The sequence below is a fragment of the Varanus komodoensis genome, unplaced genomic scaffold (assembly GCF_004798865.1).
Source record: "Varanus komodoensis strain SLA01 unplaced genomic scaffold, ASM479886v1 scaffold53, whole genome shotgun sequence".
Classification (NCBI taxonomy): Eukaryota; Metazoa; Chordata; class Lepidosauria; order Squamata; family Varanidae; genus Varanus; species Varanus komodoensis.
The window spans coordinates 854,688-870,365 of NW_025336126.1; the positions used below are offsets into that span (position 1 = coordinate 854,688).

Below are 15,678 nucleotides of genomic sequence, written 5' to 3' on the forward strand. Positions count from 1 at the left end.
GCTGACAGCTCCAGCATTCTCAAGCATTGACCATGCAGGCTGGGCTGATGGGATCTGAAGTCCAAACTATTGGGACGGCACATTGATGAGAAGGCTGAAATAGCTAGGAATGGGCAGAAAAAAGTTCTCCAGGTGTTCATCTCCTGCCATACCTGACCATTGGCCACGCTGACAGAGGTTTTTGAGAGTTGCACTTCCAAACACCCATGGGATCCCCATGCTGACCCCAGGAATACTGTGGATCCATAATTTTGATTTTGCTGTTCATGTGAAATAGAGCTGGCATATTGCCCTCTTATCTCACAGGGGTTTGGGGAGGCAATTGTGGTCCCATATGGATGCAGATATGTATGACAGAACAACCCTTTGCTCTGTGCTGGTTTCATCTGGGGTTCTCCCCATTTTGGAGGCCAATAAAAAGATGGTCGGGAAAATATTGTACCCCAACTAGAAAATACATGCATCCTGTGCATTATTGTACTGCAAGAATTACTGTAATATTTATACCTCTTTTTCTCCCCTGTTTTGGTATGGTTTGAGACAACCCTGTGGAAATGATTTCAGGGGTGGTAAAACAGAGAAGCGAGCGGGGTGGTCAAGGGACTGGCAGGTGGATTGTAACAGGCATTCTTCTCTTCTGGATCTGAGTTCAGAGCTGTGGAAATTTGCTCAATATTACTGGGCTTCAGTTCCCATAGTCCCTGCCCACTGGCTATGCTAACTGGGGATAGTGGGAGTCTTATTTATTTGAAGTTTTTACAAACCATTCTATAGCACCTGCTCTCAGAACGGTGCACAGTCATTTAAAGCAAAACAACTGTAACATATCTTCCATAAACATAAAAATTCAGGAGTAACAAACAAGTAAACAGTAAATGAAATAATGGTACACAACAACAAAGACAATTAATCCACAGTAACTAATCATCATCTGAAAAACCAATATAAAATCATAACCATCTATTCAACAGTTAAAATGACAGGAGAAGAAAAAATTTTTGACCTGGAGCTAAATGTATAAAGTGTCAACATCAGGTTCACCCCTTCAGGGAGCTGATTCCATAGTTGACTAGACAAAAGTCTAGTGATTAGTATTCTTTCTTCATTCACACAGAAGGCATCGTCCAAGATTGCCAGCAGCTGCAGCAAAACACACACACACACACACAATCTAGAAACAAAAGGTTAGATCCAGATTTAGTTGTGTTTAGGGTAGACACTTTAAAAGTAATAGGACTTAAGTTGGTCATGATTAGTGAGTGGATTCAGATTAATTGTACTTGGAATAGACTCACTGAAATCAGTTGGTCTTAATTTAGTCTACTGTTCATATTGCTAAGTTTGGAGCCAGCTTAACAAAAGATGGCTTTCTTCTCCAATATACGAACACGCAGACACAATCAGTGAGTGGATGAATGGTTCAAAGCTGACTTTTGATGAATTGACTAAGATTTCCTTCTTTGGGCAACAGCTCCAAAACAAAGTCTCCATTTTGGCTAAAGGGGGGAAATAAGAAAGTTGTGGGTGTTTCACCATAAACCACTGGTGTGTCCTAATCTCATGTTTCTTCTTTTTCCCCACAATCCACCTGTGCAGCGGATTGCTGCCAAATCTCTCTCTTCCACGCTTCAATTTTTTGGCCAGTCCATCCAGGGAAGGATGGATTTGAGTGGGGATGAACTGACCGACATCACCATCGGAGCGCTAGGAAATGCAGTGCTACTTCGGTAGGAACACCAGGGGCAACGAATGGGGTTAAACACGTCGTTATTTGTTTTTCGGCGCCAGACTAAGACCTTTTTATTTAAACAATATTTTAACAACGCTTAATATCTATAGGTTTTAATTGTGCAGCCAGGGTGTTTCCGGGTTTTAATTGTATTTGCATCATGTTTATTTATTTATGTGAGCCGTCCCGAGGCTATAAGCGATGGGACGGCATACAGAAACTCTAAATAAATAAACACATACATACGATTTGAGGTGGGCAGAGGACTTTTCTGTGGTCTGTTTCCCCACATCCTAATCCTGTTGCAAGTTTTATCCAGATCCTGCAAATCAGGTTAAGTAAATCCAGATAAACCCATCGCTTGTTTACACGTAACTTCTGATTGGCCTGGTCACACTGCATTTCTCTGGTGTGACTTGGCCTGTGATGCAAAGCTAATACTCCGGCTGAGATGTGACCTGCTGGGAGAGCGGCTTCAGCCGTGGATGCCCCCTCTAGGCAGCTGGGATGTGCCCCATGGGGTGGAGAAACTGGGCACTCGTAGGCCATGTCAGGTGCCTGGGTGACTGTCATCCCTTAAGTTGGCATCTTTCAGTCTGTGCAGATTCAGGCTGAGTACCAGGAGCAAATATTTCTTTATTATTTTCTTTTCTTAATGGCACAAACCTCTGCATCATTTGGCAGAAAATTCCCAGCACACCTCAGCCAGCATGGCTATCTGGGGCATGCTGGGAAATGTAGTCCTTTTCTCTGTCTAAACATGCAGAGGATTTAGATGCTGCATGCCACAGGGGTGCAGAACCACAGGCTCCAGGGCCAACTCTGGGGCCACAGTCTGGACACCCTGAGTGCCCTTGAGGGCCACGTTCTCTCCTCCTCCACTGAGGGGTTTCCTGGGTTCTGCCCATTTTTTTCCCATTCTGAAAGACCGAACAGCTTCCCCAAAGGCTTAGTTGCCAGCAGGTAAGAACTTGAAGCAACGGTGTGCTGCTGTTTTGGCCCCTGCATCCTCAGGGAGCTGAAAGGGAGTCCCCAAGAGCTTCCCCAAAGTGGAGTGCAGCCATGAGGCTGAAAGAGATTCCGTACCTCTGGCATCCCAGATCTAAAGCTACCTTTGTGCACGGATCCTGAATATGGAAATGCCCAGGGCTCATTCAGCGAGGTTGGCCTGCTAGGCGAGCTACGGTTGCACGCTGTCAGGGGTGGCTGGCAGCCTGGGCGGTTTGGAAGAATCACACCTTCTGTCCCTGCTTTGCCTCCCAGGTCCCGTCCCGTTTTCACCATAATCTCTTCCCTGAGCTTTTCGCCTCCCTCCATCCCCCTGGAGGACCCAAACTGCGGAAGTGGGAAGGTTTCAGGATCCAGTACCCGTGGGACCCTCAGTCTTTGCTTCACCCTGGAACTTATCAGCACAAAATGGAGTCACGGTAAAGGACCCCGTTCTGCTACCCTTCTGCTTTGCTATTTTCCTAGTCCTTCCCTCAGGACTGTGAAGGTCATTCTTTTCCAATGTATGTTCATTCCACCCCTTCCATGGGCACACTCAGTTGTGCTCCCCTTCTCTTCTTCAGTCTCTAATAATTTTTCTTTAGATTCTTCATGTTTGTGGCCTGTCCTGAACTCTTTCTTGTTCCTTTCTTATCTCATTTCCTCAGAGAAGCCCTAGGAATTCACGGGGGGATCAGTAAGAAAAGGGGCAGGGCAGAAAGAGTTTCTCTGCACAAGGTCTTTATTGTGCTCTTGTGATCCCACAGACACTTCCAGGAAGTTTTCACAACCGCCTCCTCTTCCTCTTCATCCAGGGCCTCTCCCATGTTTTCCTGCCATTTTCTTGTGGCTTTTTAAAGGAAGGACAATATGGTATTGTGAGGACAAAATGAGCAGAAGCTCTGCCATGCTATGGCTGCTGAACTCCTGATGATGTAAGAACAGCTTTAGACTTAAGCTGGGATTGCTGATCTGGTCAGGCATCCATGGTGCAACTCTTGCACTTGGTTAATAGAAAGGCAGAGAAATGAAAATCCCAGGAAAAAGCCTCTTGTACAGGATGTGTTGCTCCTGCTGCAGTGAAAATGGAAGAAGCCCCTCAGTAAAGCTGCGAGTTAAACCTCCTGTGTAGGGAAGACCTCATGCCTCTCGCCTGTTCCTGCGGGGAGGCACTCGTTGCATTCTTCAGTGACTCTCATTCAGCCATGTCTGCTCTGCTCTTTTGCCTCAGCTTGTTTGCTTCCCCCTTTTAACCAGGTGACCTGCAAGCCACGATCTCCTTTCACCTCCAGTCTGATGCTGCCCAGTTCAGCACTGCCCAGTCTCTGCCACGCCTCACGCTAGACAATGAGGCCCCCAGCAGCTCGGGAACCGTCCAGGTTGGGCTTACGCCGATCTGTATTAACAAAACTCTCCAGGCTCAGGTAGGCAGAAATAAGGGCGCTTCTCCCGATTGCCCAAGGGAATTCTGGGAGCTATTGTCCCCTGTGTGCAAGAAACTTTTATGCAGTGTTTTCAGCACATTTCCAAATGACAAATTCCAGGTATCTTTGGGGGAAGCCCTGACAGTGAAGGTTCTGGGCAACAGTGCCCCACTGCCCTGCTTGTTCTTATGGGCTTTTCTCCCCAGAACAGAGATGGGCAGGCTTCAGGCTTTGGGGGTGTCCTTTGTGTTGGCTGCAGAACCCCATAGTTCACCAGCCAGAGCCAGGTGCAAAGTGGCACTTTGGGGGCAGAGCAAGTACCTACTGCTTCCCATAACCTAGGTGTGGACAATTTCTTACGCTCCAGGTGTCTTGGCTAACAGTTCCCAGCATCTCTGGCCAGGCTGAAATTCCTGGAAAGCTGCTCTGGAGAAGGAGGGAAGGGGGCATTTTGGTGGATGGGGAAGGGAGAAGATGGGAAAGGCCAGGATATGAGTTATCCCAAGGCCCCTCCAACATTCCTCCCTCTCCTTCTGAGGGGTCCCAGATGGGAAGGCAAAGACCACTTCCAGTGCTCCTCCTGCCCTGCACAGAATTCTCATAAGCCTCTGAGTTGGAGGGCTTCTGATCCTTGAGAGCACAACCCAGGGTGTACCTTTTAATTCTTTCCATTTTTAGCTCCCGTGATTTTGGTACTGGTTATTCTGTTAGTATTCATGTTCCCGTGCTGGGCTTAAGAAAGAGGTTTATACATTGGACTTCTGTTATGTTATCCTTTATTTGATGATCCATTTCCTGTAACATCTGGAGGATGTTTTATAAGGCAAATAGTACTTAAGGTGGTCTAGAATTGATATCGTTTCCACAGTGGTAGCTCTATTAGTCTGTTGCAGTGGAAACAGCATTCTTTAGCAGCCAAGCTTCATTGCATTTGTGAGCTGCAATCCATGCATAAGGTACAGAAAATGCTGTTCTGAGTTGTTAACAATAAACTCAGAGGGACACGAGATGCAAAAAGAACAGACAGTCACAATTCTGTCACTGATGTCTACAATTATGTGGGCATCTACAGAAACAATGCTTGCTGATAACACAAACCTCCTGGCATTGGGCAAGCTAATTAGGACAAGTGGTGTGATTAAAAACAGCAACACTTTATCCCAAAGTAACAGCAAGAATGACAACTGAACCTCTTAAATCGTGACACACCAGGAATTACAGAGCTGTGATCAGAAATATCTTGAGGGCACAGAGTTGCCTACCCCTGACCTAAAGAATCGCATAGCATAGGAGAAAACTGTTAGAGAAATGCTGCTCTGTGAAAGGTTGACGTGTTTAAAAGCCCTGATGCTAGGGCATATCATAATCATTTGCAAGGGGATGCATTGATTTGAAATCCTTTTTACTGTTCCCCAGGCCTGTCTGGATGATACCTTCACTCCTGTTGTGCTGTGGGCAGATTTCTCTGTTCAGGAACAGCCAGAAGCCTCTTCTGGCCTACGGCCCGTCCTTGACCCTGAGACTAACACATCCACCATGATCAAGGTTTATCTTCCCTTTATGTCTCCTTGGGAGAATATGCCAAAGCCAGCAGGGTGGGGAGTGAAAGAGGCATTGCAGAGAAATTCTAAACAAGGATTTGAGCCTGGCTTTCCTGGGCTTGCTTCCCCAACCATCCCTTTGGTTTCACATCAGTTTGACCTCCTGTACCAAAAGTGCAGGCTTTTTGATTCAAATATTTGAAGTTCAAAAACTTTAAAAATGTTTAGTTTGTGATAGAAAAACAAAACCACACCATAAAGGAAAGAAAGGATAAAATAAACTGAAACATTACAGCTGTTGTATAGAATTTAGAGAGAGCCATAATCCTTGCTGGGTGGAGTTTTTTGTAGAATCTCCTAGTGTTTGCCTGCTGCCTGTCCAGTAATGGCTCATCCCCAGGTCTGAGATGATCTGAGGAGATCTGTATCATTTAGACACCTGACCCCTTTACTGTTGAATGGATTGACTGTGGTAGTGCTTGACCTACAGATGGCCTCAGCCAAGCCATCTGCATTGCACTGCCAGCATCCATTGACCTGGCCTTTCACCTCTGCAGCTGCCTGCAGCAGGTCTCTTGGAGCAGGTAGGATGGAGTCAGCTTGTTCCAGCTAAGTGGGCCATTCCGGGCCAACTGCAACACAAGAATTATAAGCAATAAACAAGTCTGGATGCAGCATGGAAGCAGAAGCCAGTAACATGGCCCCAGGAGGGTGTCTCGGGGAGCCACGAACGTTTTTCCATGTCCCCCTCTGGAGAGGGAGGGCTGAAGCTGTCTCCCAGCGACTAGCCCTTGAATGCTGGGAGAGGCGGATGGGGGATTGGGATTCCCTGGGCATGACCGAGAAGGCTGTGAAGTCAGGAGGCTATTCCAGCCCTGGAACTGCTGCCCTTCATCTCTCTCCCATGAGGGAGGAGGGGAAAGAGTGAAGAAAGAAAAGAGCAAATCTGAAGAAATGAAGGGAAAAAATGTGCTTGCTTCCCCCCCCCCCAACACTTTTTTAAATTTTTGGAGGCTCTGATATTGAGACAAAGCTGTCTCGACCAGCAGATTACCTCAGCTACTTGCCTTGCTGACAAAAAGGACAAGATAAGAAAAAATACATTGTGTGTGGCTATCCTCACTGAGAACTAGAATGGTTGTGGAAACTTGTAACATTCAATATGCAGATTTGTGCCTGTCTGTTCCCACATCCATTCATGCCTCTGTCGGCCTCTTTCCCCCAGTCCTGAGATGTGTCTGCTTGTGCACTGTTGCGCTTTTTCCCATTTATTGTCAGGTTCCCTTCAAGCAAGACTGTGGACCCGATGACATTTGTGTGGCCGATCTTCGGGTCTCCTTCAATTTTTCGGGGTGAGCTGCATCTTGTACACTTCTGCTGAAGACCTTAAGACTGAGCTTGGCTGCTGTGCATGAGCAGCATTAGTTTCAGGGCAGAGGGCTTTGCAGGCCTTCTTTCGCAACTTCTGGCATGCAGAAAGTGGCTGCCCCCATTCTACAGAGTGGAAAACTGAGGCAAAGCAGCAAAGCCAGGTCCATCTGGCTGGTTGAGCCAATATTTCTCTGATTAAATTTCAGGTCAAAAGGTCTTCCGCTGAGTCCAAATTTCATACTAAACTTAACAGTGAAACTTGAGAATATTGGAGAAACAGCATATGAGCCAGCCCTTTTCTTGTACTACTCCCAAGTTTTATCCTTCCAGGGGGCTTCTGTTCTTCAGGTGAGTTGAAGGAATAATGTGGGGGAAGGGAAGGGATGGTACAAAAAGATGGTGGCCACTGAGCTACTCATGGGAGAACGTTTCAGCAGCCGAAGAGTTGCTGGACTGGAGGGGAACATGTGCCTCTCTTACGTAAGCCCTTCTGCCTGTTAATTCGGTGAGGAGCTTTTGGCTGGTCCTGAGTTACAACACTTACAGTTCTGTTCTGCCTTTCCACCCATGTGTGACTTGATCGATGCTAATTTACTCTTTTTGCACCCTCACCTTCCCCAAGTCTAACTGGCGCCTGTCCCCGGTTTGTAACATGCACGAACCCCAAGGAAACACGTCCACCCGGCAAAGCTCCTGCCGCTTCAGCCCGCCAGCTCTCAAGAGAGGCACCCAGGTAACGATTGAAGTGAAGGGCCAAGAAAGTGGACTGGGGAGTGAAATCAGAGGATCTGGTCATGAAACGAAAGAGTGAGAGAGTGAGAATGAAGGGTGAGAAAGAGCTGTGAGGTAGCTGCTAGTGGTCACCTTGGCTGGGAATGATGGGAGTCCCAGTCCAGTATCTCTGGGGAGGGCCACTGCTACATAGTGAACTGAATGATCACGCAAGCCCTCAACATGCCTGGCTCTGCACGCAGGTGCAACCATCTCTCACCTTCCCCGCTTTCTTCCAGGCCTTCCTCCGACTCTCCTTCCGCTCCTCCCAGGGTGACTCCTGGCCTGATAAGCTTGTTTCCTTCGTTGTCCAAGCGCGCAGGTAAGGGGAGCAGCGAGCCAAGCCCCTCTGCCCCTGCGATCCTCAGTGGGCTGTCAGCCCTGACCCTGTTTCACCCTCTGCCTTCCAGTCAGAATGAGAATGAGACGCTGGGCGCCAACGAGGCCACAGGCCAGCTGCCGGTGCTCCACCCGGTCAACGTCATTGTCAAGAGGTAATTCCACTTTCTCCTGCCCTGCTCTGCCCGCCCACAGGCCCCTGCTTCTTTTCCCCCTTCACCCCACAGAGCCCAGCTCCTGTGAATATCCAGAGGGAGGAGAGAGAGGACATAGGAACATAGCAACTGAGCAAGTCAGAGGGGTCTCCTGGGTCATCTGGTCGGACCCCCAGCTCTAGCCTGCTCCGCTCATGACATGCCCACCATGTGCATGTCTAGGCTATCCTTGAACATACATTTGGGCTGTTTCACAACAAGAGCCAGAATGGGACTGTGGCTGGAGTTTTGGGCTGGGTTTAGTGGGTTAGTTACTGACTCTTAGCCTAACCTACCTCTCCAGGCTGTTGTGAGGATAACATGCAGAGAAGGAGGGTGCTCGTGTATGCACTCGTGGGCCCCTTGGAGGAACAGTGAGATGGAAATCAAACAAGTCCAAAAAAAGGCTCACATGTTGGGAAGGAGCTTCACAAGCTGAAGGCCTCCAGTTAAACCCTACAGTTCCCATCACTGCCAGCCCAGGATGGCCATGGAGAGAGCTTCTGCAGGGCACTGGGTTGGAGGAGACTGAGTGAAAGGGTCTGAGGTGACAAGTCCACCTGGGAAGAATCTTCTGCCTGCGGTGCTGGAGAAGGTGCAGACTTCTGAAGCCCTCCTTCTGGAAGCACATGCAAGCGGGACTGCAGTCCCTAGCGGGGTTCCCTGTTCGGGCAGGCCAGGCGACGGAGGGAACGCTTGCCCAGACCTTGGGCCGCTGCCAAAGGCCACATCCTAGCAGGACCCAGTGAGAGCCCCGTGCGGGTGTTTCTTCTTTCCCCATTACAACCTGCTCTCAGTCTCACACAGACGATGGACGGTGGTAAGAATGAGGGCCAGATGCAGGGCCTGCTTGCTCACTGGGTCCCAGCCTCTCAAGGCGTGGCCCTTCTCTGAAAGTCAGACACAGGCAGGAGCCTGGAGTGAAAAAACGTTAAGTTTAATCTTGGATCTGCAATTAAGGATGGCTTCCTCCATTGGTGACCGACATAAAACCTTTTCATTTTCCCAACATTTTAATATTTAATTGGTTTTATCTTTGATTTTATCATTAATGGTCAGATGCAGTGTGTTGTGTGTTGATATGTTGTTGTTTTCTGTTTATTTTTTTTGTAAACTGTCCAGAGAATGTGGTATTGGACGGCATATAAGAACGTTAAATAAATAAATGAACAACCCATTTTCCTCTCCTTTCTCCACCAGGCTCGAGTCCACAACATACCTCAATTTCTCTACAGAGTCCCCAGAGAAGAAGCTGCTTACACATGCCTATGAGGTCGCATACCTGCTCCATCCACCTTTCTCTATGTACTTGGCTGGAATTTGATCAGAGTTTTGGAGACATTTGGAGACATTTTTCTTGCTCTCCCATAATGCTCGAACCCAGGGTCATTCCATGAAGCTCATAGGGAAGAGGTTTCAGGCAGATAAGAGGAAGCACTTCTCCACACCACATAAACTGTGGTATTCACTGCCTTGGGAAGTGGTGATAGCTGCCAGTCTGGATGGCTTTAAAAGGAGATTGGACAGATCCACGGAGGAGGAGGTTATCAGTGGCAAAGTGCTACCTCCTTTTCCAGAGGTGGCATTTATTTATTTAGAACATTTTTATCCCATCCTATACAAACCAATTGTCTCAGGACGGCTTACAATATAATATAAATAAGCAATAAATATAAACAATCAACAACTATAACAACAAGATACAGTCACGGCATGCCTCCGTACACCAGTTGCTGAGGAGCTGGGCAGGAGGAGGTCTTGCACCCATCCTGCTTGAGGGATCCTGTGGGCAGCTGGTTTGCCCCTAACATACGGAATGCTAGATTAGATGGACCTTGGGTCTGGCCCTGCATGGCTTTTCATATGTTCTTACAACGTGCTTCAGCACAGGAAAGAATGGAGAGCATGGTCCCGTGGTATCTTTTTTAGTTAGGATTGCTTGGTGGCTGCCCTGGCTGAAGATGTTCATATATAGTCTAATTCAGACAACAAGACAATGTAGCCATGTGTGAGTGTGGGTGGGTGGGTGTGTTTGCCACAGTCTGTAACCCTTGTCTGTCTCCAATCCATCATGCTTGAGATGATTCCATCTTCCATTTTGTTCTGGCAGGTGAGAAATATAAACAGAATCGCCACCCCAGTCAACGTGACCTTTGAACTCCCCTTAAAAAATGAACTGGGGTTCTTCTGGAATGTTACCCCAGTCCACAGTGATGTCGTGAGTAGAAGATAATTGGGTGCAGAGAGTGATCCAAGGGGGAGTATTGGGAGTACGGATTCTGGGGTTACAGCCAGAACAGTAGACGATCCAGGATTGTGGGGGGTTCCACAGAGAAGGTACTGGGGGAAGTAGCAATCCTGTGCTCCAAAGGTATTTCTTAAAAAAGGACTGATGGAAGTTGCTTCCCAACGTCATCTAGAGGGTCGCAGGTTTGCCCTCCCTGCTAAAGCATCAAACTCTTTCTCCAAGTCCCTTTTCTTATCAACCTGAAGGGAAGCATAAGAAGGAGGCATCAATAAGAACGAATCTATAGGAGAAATACTTATGGGAAACATCTCCAGAGAGCTAATTAAGGAGTGAGCACGCTTGGCAGGGCCAGCCCTACCAGTGGACAGGGGCTGGGTTCAGACAGCGATATAACCAACACTCAGAGGTTATAGGTTATAGAGTATAGGTTGGATATGGGTTGTTGTTGAATTGTGAGTTGCAGTTGAAACATGGATTGATTGTATTGTCTGAACCCAGCCACACAATGGGTTCTCTTTGTGGGCTGCTTGTGATTAGCCTCTTAAAAGGCTGTGGTTTGTTAGGAAGGAAAACTAGCGTGTGTGGGGGTGGGGTGGGGGGGGTAGAATGGAATAGAGTATGCTGGAAGAGAGCATGGGCCCTCGGCTGGCTGAACCCTCAAGAGGCGCCCTCTGTTCTGTAACATATAGCAGGTGTCACTTATACTGAATATTTTTCTGTCCTCTTAGAAGAAGCAGTTCTCATGCACACCACTATTCACTCTCAGGACGGGATTCAAGGCAAAAGACCTCGAAGGACTGACCACTGTAAGAACCTGGCAGAAAATGCCGCTATATCCAGGTGGGGTGCGGGGGCTGTTTCTAGGAGGGATGCAGCTGCCCCTGAGGTGGGCACACAACAGTTGGTATCAGGAGCTTCTGCTTTTTGACAGCGAGGGTGCCTGGGGGCCTCTGTCTGCACCAAGGTTACGTGCCAGATCACCAGTCTCTCGAAGGAACAGTGGGTGCAGTTCAATTTTTCCGGGGAATTTTACAGACAGGACAACTCTGCCACGGTAAGCAGCGCCTCCTGCTGGGGGTAAGCGGTGTTGCAGTGCAAGGGAAGTGCCTTGAGAAAGAAGGATATTCTTAAAGGATTCTTGTTCTTGAATCAACCTTCCTGACCCCAGGCCTTCTTAAAGGGGGAAGCATTCTGCAAGTGTGATTTGGAGTGTAAGCGCTGGAGGTGAAATAATGGAAGAGCTCTCCTTTGTGGTCAGGTCACATGGGGTGTGTGGGTTTGGAAATGGGCCAGGGAGCTGTGAGGTGGAAGGACGAGGGGCACAGAGAGCCCTGCTGCCTCGGTCTGTTATTTCTTCTGTCGATCCTACAGCTGCGCTCCCAGAAGCTCTATCTTTGCAGTGAGGCTTCCGTGGTGGTTGATGAGACCAGGTTTTTCCAGAATCAGCCGAAGGAATTCCATGTCAGCCAGGTACCTCTCAGGGCAGAGTTGCTGGATTCCTGCTTGGAGGACTGTGTACCCCCAAACACACGAGAGGTGGAAACGGGTTACTGAGCACTGAACTGAGCTTTCCTGTGGGTCCCAGGAGCGCCTTTCATTTTCCTGGAATCTTTAAAGAATATTAAATGGGGATGGGGGAGCATCTAGTCCACTAGAGAATGCTTAACTACAACTCCCGTCTTCCCTGAGCTGGGCTGGGTTGATGGGAATTGGCAGCCAGTAACATCCGAAAGGCCAAAGGTTCTGTGTTCTGTTAGAGAGTGCCTCTGAGGATGTCCAGAGTTCTCTTTCCCTACCACAGTTGGGTTGGCCTTCTCATTTCTGGAATGAGTGCCTCCTCTTCTTCCCCCACCTCCATCCCTGGACCTTTAGCAGTGTGCTAAGGCCTGTGGGCTCGGAGGGATGCTGGGGCTGCCCTCACATGGCCGTGGAATCACCTGACCCAGAGGCTTGCAGGGCAGAGCAGGTTCCCCAGTCCCGATCCTCTCCTTTGCAGATCAGCACCGAACTGGAGCTCATTTCGCCGTTCAACCCCGTCCCCATCATCATCGGCAGCACCTTTGGAGGCTTACTGGTCTTAGCTATCGTGGCGGCAGCCTTATATAAGGTGGGAAGGCCATGGGCAAAGCAGCGACCAAGCCATGGGTCAAAGCAGATGTGGCACTCGTACAAAGATGCCAACATGCCAAGTTAACCACGGCAGGAGGACCTGACTAGAGAACGGTTGCTTGTAGGAAGGCTTTTTCAGGCTTCCTCTCAGTTCCATTTTTCTAATCAAAATCAGTAGTGAGGAAGGGGATGGAGGGGTGGACAGCTCTGGGACTTTCTCTTTCTCTTTCTCTTTCTCTTTCTCTTTCTCTTTCTCTTTCTCTTTCTTTCTTTCTGAGCAGGAACAATGGCATCTGTTAGAGTGCCTGAGTCACCGATGCAGTCCTCTCTTTGCTCTGGCAGGTGAATGAAGTGATTGGGTTGTTAGCACTATCTGAGACAGATTACAGACAGGAAATCAGAGAATGAGGAAAATGGTAGACATATGGAGGCTATAGAGATCTTCTTTTTTATTGTAATTTTGAAAACATTTTATTATTAAATTTATAATCCTGTAATGCAAAGGCCTCCATTTTTCCTTTTTGCAAGGAATCTTAGGGAGCATATGTGGTCCTCCTTTCTGTTTATCCTCACAGCAGACCTGTAAGGCAGGTTAGGTTGAAAGTCTGTGACTAGCCCATTGTCCCCCGGTGGGCTTCGTGACTGAGTGGGGTTGAGAATCCAGGTTGCCTAAGTCTCAGCCCAGTGCTTTAAACCATCACGTCACACCTGCTGAAGTGTTCTGCTTTACACTAGCAGACTGCTTTGCAAGGCTTGCTTTTCAGTGGGCCACACACCTTCGATTGAAGAAGCTCCGTGTGTTTTATAAGCTGAGCCAGCGCAGTCAGAAAACAGTTCAGCAGTGCGTGTTCCCATGAAACACAGCACTTCACATCTTCTGATCTTGATAAACCAGGGATTACTTCATGCACTGTTGCAGTGTTATCGATGTATCCTTGTGTGCACATATCTAGACTGACAGAAAAGTGCTTCAGAATGCCTCCCCCAACCCCCCCCCCCCCCGGTGAATCTGCTGCTACCCAGTAGTGAAAATTAGCAGAGGCAAAACAGGTGTCTGTTGGAAGTGTTCCTTCCTGTGCTGGAGCTAGTGGCAGCCTTTAGTAGTGCAGGCATGTGGGGCAGGGGGAAGAGCGGCCTTCAGCTGAGAAAGCAGCTTTGTGGGACGGAGGAAGAAAGTTCTCTTTCTTGCTATCACTCCTGTGGAACCGTTTGTGGCCCATGTGCGATTGATTTTGTTTTTTAAAAAATATGTTGAGAGATCCTGGCATGTCCAGTTCAGTCCTAAGAAGCTCTTCCTTTCTGTCTTCCTCGCTTCCCTCCCTTCCTAGTGATTTTATTTTAACAATTTTATTATGTTCATGTTTTCATTATTTAGCGTGTTGGGTGATATCTTTATTTTTTATTTATTTTTTAATATTGTCAATAGCCCTGAGAACATTTACTAGTTGGGCAGTGTGTGTGTATAAAAAATTCCTTTGTCTTAGTCCTGTTTGTGCCTTTCTCTTCCTCCTTCCCAGTTTGGATTCTTTAAACGCAACCGGGTGCCTCACCCTGATGAAAGCCCCGGAGGACAAGCGGTCTCCACGGAACAGCCCCCTCCAGAGCAAGCCGCTGCAGCATCAAGTAGCTCCTAAGAGGGAACACAGGTGGTGATCGTGGCTTGAGAACCAGGATGCCTCGGTCTTCTGGGACAGGACTGGGGTGAATAGATTTGGGGGTTTATAGACCAGACTATTAATGTGCAAGCCCCATGCCTCATTTGCAGAATTTTATGCAGGACAGTTGTAACCTGTAACCCTTTCAAGTTTTCTTAGCACTTCTATCTTTTCCCCCCTTACCCTGGAATATTTAAGGAAGAACAGATGGAATAGCTGCTTCATGTCTTTGATAGTTAGCCCTTGGAGCTGTCTGGAAGAATGCATGGGCAAAGTGGACAGGAAGGCAGGAGCTCTGGAATCCTGGCATGGGGTGGAAAGAGGGTGGGTGGGATGGGAGGAGGGGCTGGAAGAAGAGAAGTCACATTAGAATGTAATAATTTAATTAAAAAAATGTTTGGATGGAAAAGTGAAACTCTGCTTGCCAGTTTGTAGCCATTTTATCCAAGAAATCTATGACAGCCTATTTACAGGGTCAGAGGGAAAGAACATGTGGTAGAGTCATCCCAGGATTGTACCACTTTTGAATGGAAGTGGGGGACATTTTTTGCATACCAAAGATACCTGTCTATGATAAGCTAGAGTGACAGGGAGAAGTGTTTTAGCTTAGCTCTCCCCCCACCCCCCGAGTTTATTAGCTTCCCTCTCTCCTTCTCACTCACGAGAAGGAGAGTGCCCAGGTGAGCCTCTTCAGATTGCAGATCCACAGGTTTGAACACACCTCTAGGCATCCCCTCTCCTTGGCAGGTGGAAAACAAGTCCTGGCTTAGTGTCCTCCCTTCTAGTGTTCTATCAGGACACCTACAATAGCATTCAGCTCTGTGAGTCTCACTTACTCGGAACCAGAGATGGGCATAGCGCCTTGGCAAGGGACCTGGCCTGGATCTGCTCATTACAAGCAGTAGCCCCAAACACCTTAGAGCCTGCTTACTTTGCAGACTGCCTCCCGCTAAATGGGCCCATTAGACCAGTAATGAACATGTCTAACCAGAACATGCTTTTATACTGATGTGTTGTTTCATAACTTGATGTAAACCAATTCAGGAAGCAATATATAAATATTATAAAATAATGTTAACATCCACCAGGCACCTTTTATTTCCCATGTGGGAGCAGGAGGAGGAGGAGAGCATCTGGAGCAGCTGACTACAGTGGCAGGAAAGGGTTCGTCTCTCCTCATCTGCCTGCCAACCAACAAATGTGGCAAACAATGAGTATTTATTTGGCCCTGCATGTCTCAAAGTGCATTCTTGTCTTCTCCTTCTCTTCAGCCACTGCTGGTTTTCCATCCTGGAACCCATGACCAGTGG

The 15,678-nt window shown here is 47.9% G+C and overlaps 1 protein-coding gene across 7 annotated transcripts in view; it reads left to right on the plus strand.

Annotated features, from left to right (window-relative positions):
* LOC123032233 (integrin alpha-X-like) overlaps nucleotides 1–14,687 on the plus strand; it is a 34,388-nt gene extending 19,701 nt beyond the window's left edge. For 5 of the 7 annotated variants that reach the window (XM_044447964.1, XM_044447965.1, XM_044447969.1 and 2 more), the window contains 16 exons: nucleotides 1,597–1,727; nucleotides 2,993–3,156; nucleotides 3,974–4,140; nucleotides 5,557–5,685; nucleotides 6,960–7,033; nucleotides 7,259–7,400; nucleotides 7,675–7,785; nucleotides 8,063–8,145; nucleotides 8,234–8,317; nucleotides 9,557–9,629; nucleotides 10,467–10,574; nucleotides 11,333–11,410; nucleotides 11,536–11,658; nucleotides 11,976–12,074; nucleotides 12,601–12,711; nucleotides 14,231–14,687. In XM_044447964.1, the coding sequence (XP_044303899.1) occupies nucleotides 1,597–1,727; nucleotides 2,993–3,156; nucleotides 3,974–4,140; nucleotides 5,557–5,685; nucleotides 6,960–7,033; nucleotides 7,259–7,400; nucleotides 7,675–7,785; nucleotides 8,063–8,145; nucleotides 8,234–8,317; nucleotides 9,557–9,629; nucleotides 10,467–10,574; nucleotides 11,333–11,410; nucleotides 11,536–11,658; nucleotides 11,976–12,074; nucleotides 12,601–12,711; nucleotides 14,231–14,347 (1,794 nt within the window). In that variant the 3' untranslated portion in view covers nucleotides 14,348–14,687. The other 2 variants (XM_044447966.1, XM_044447967.1) reach the window with 2 other exon arrangements.
* Nucleotides 14,688–15,678: the final 991 nt, after the last annotated feature.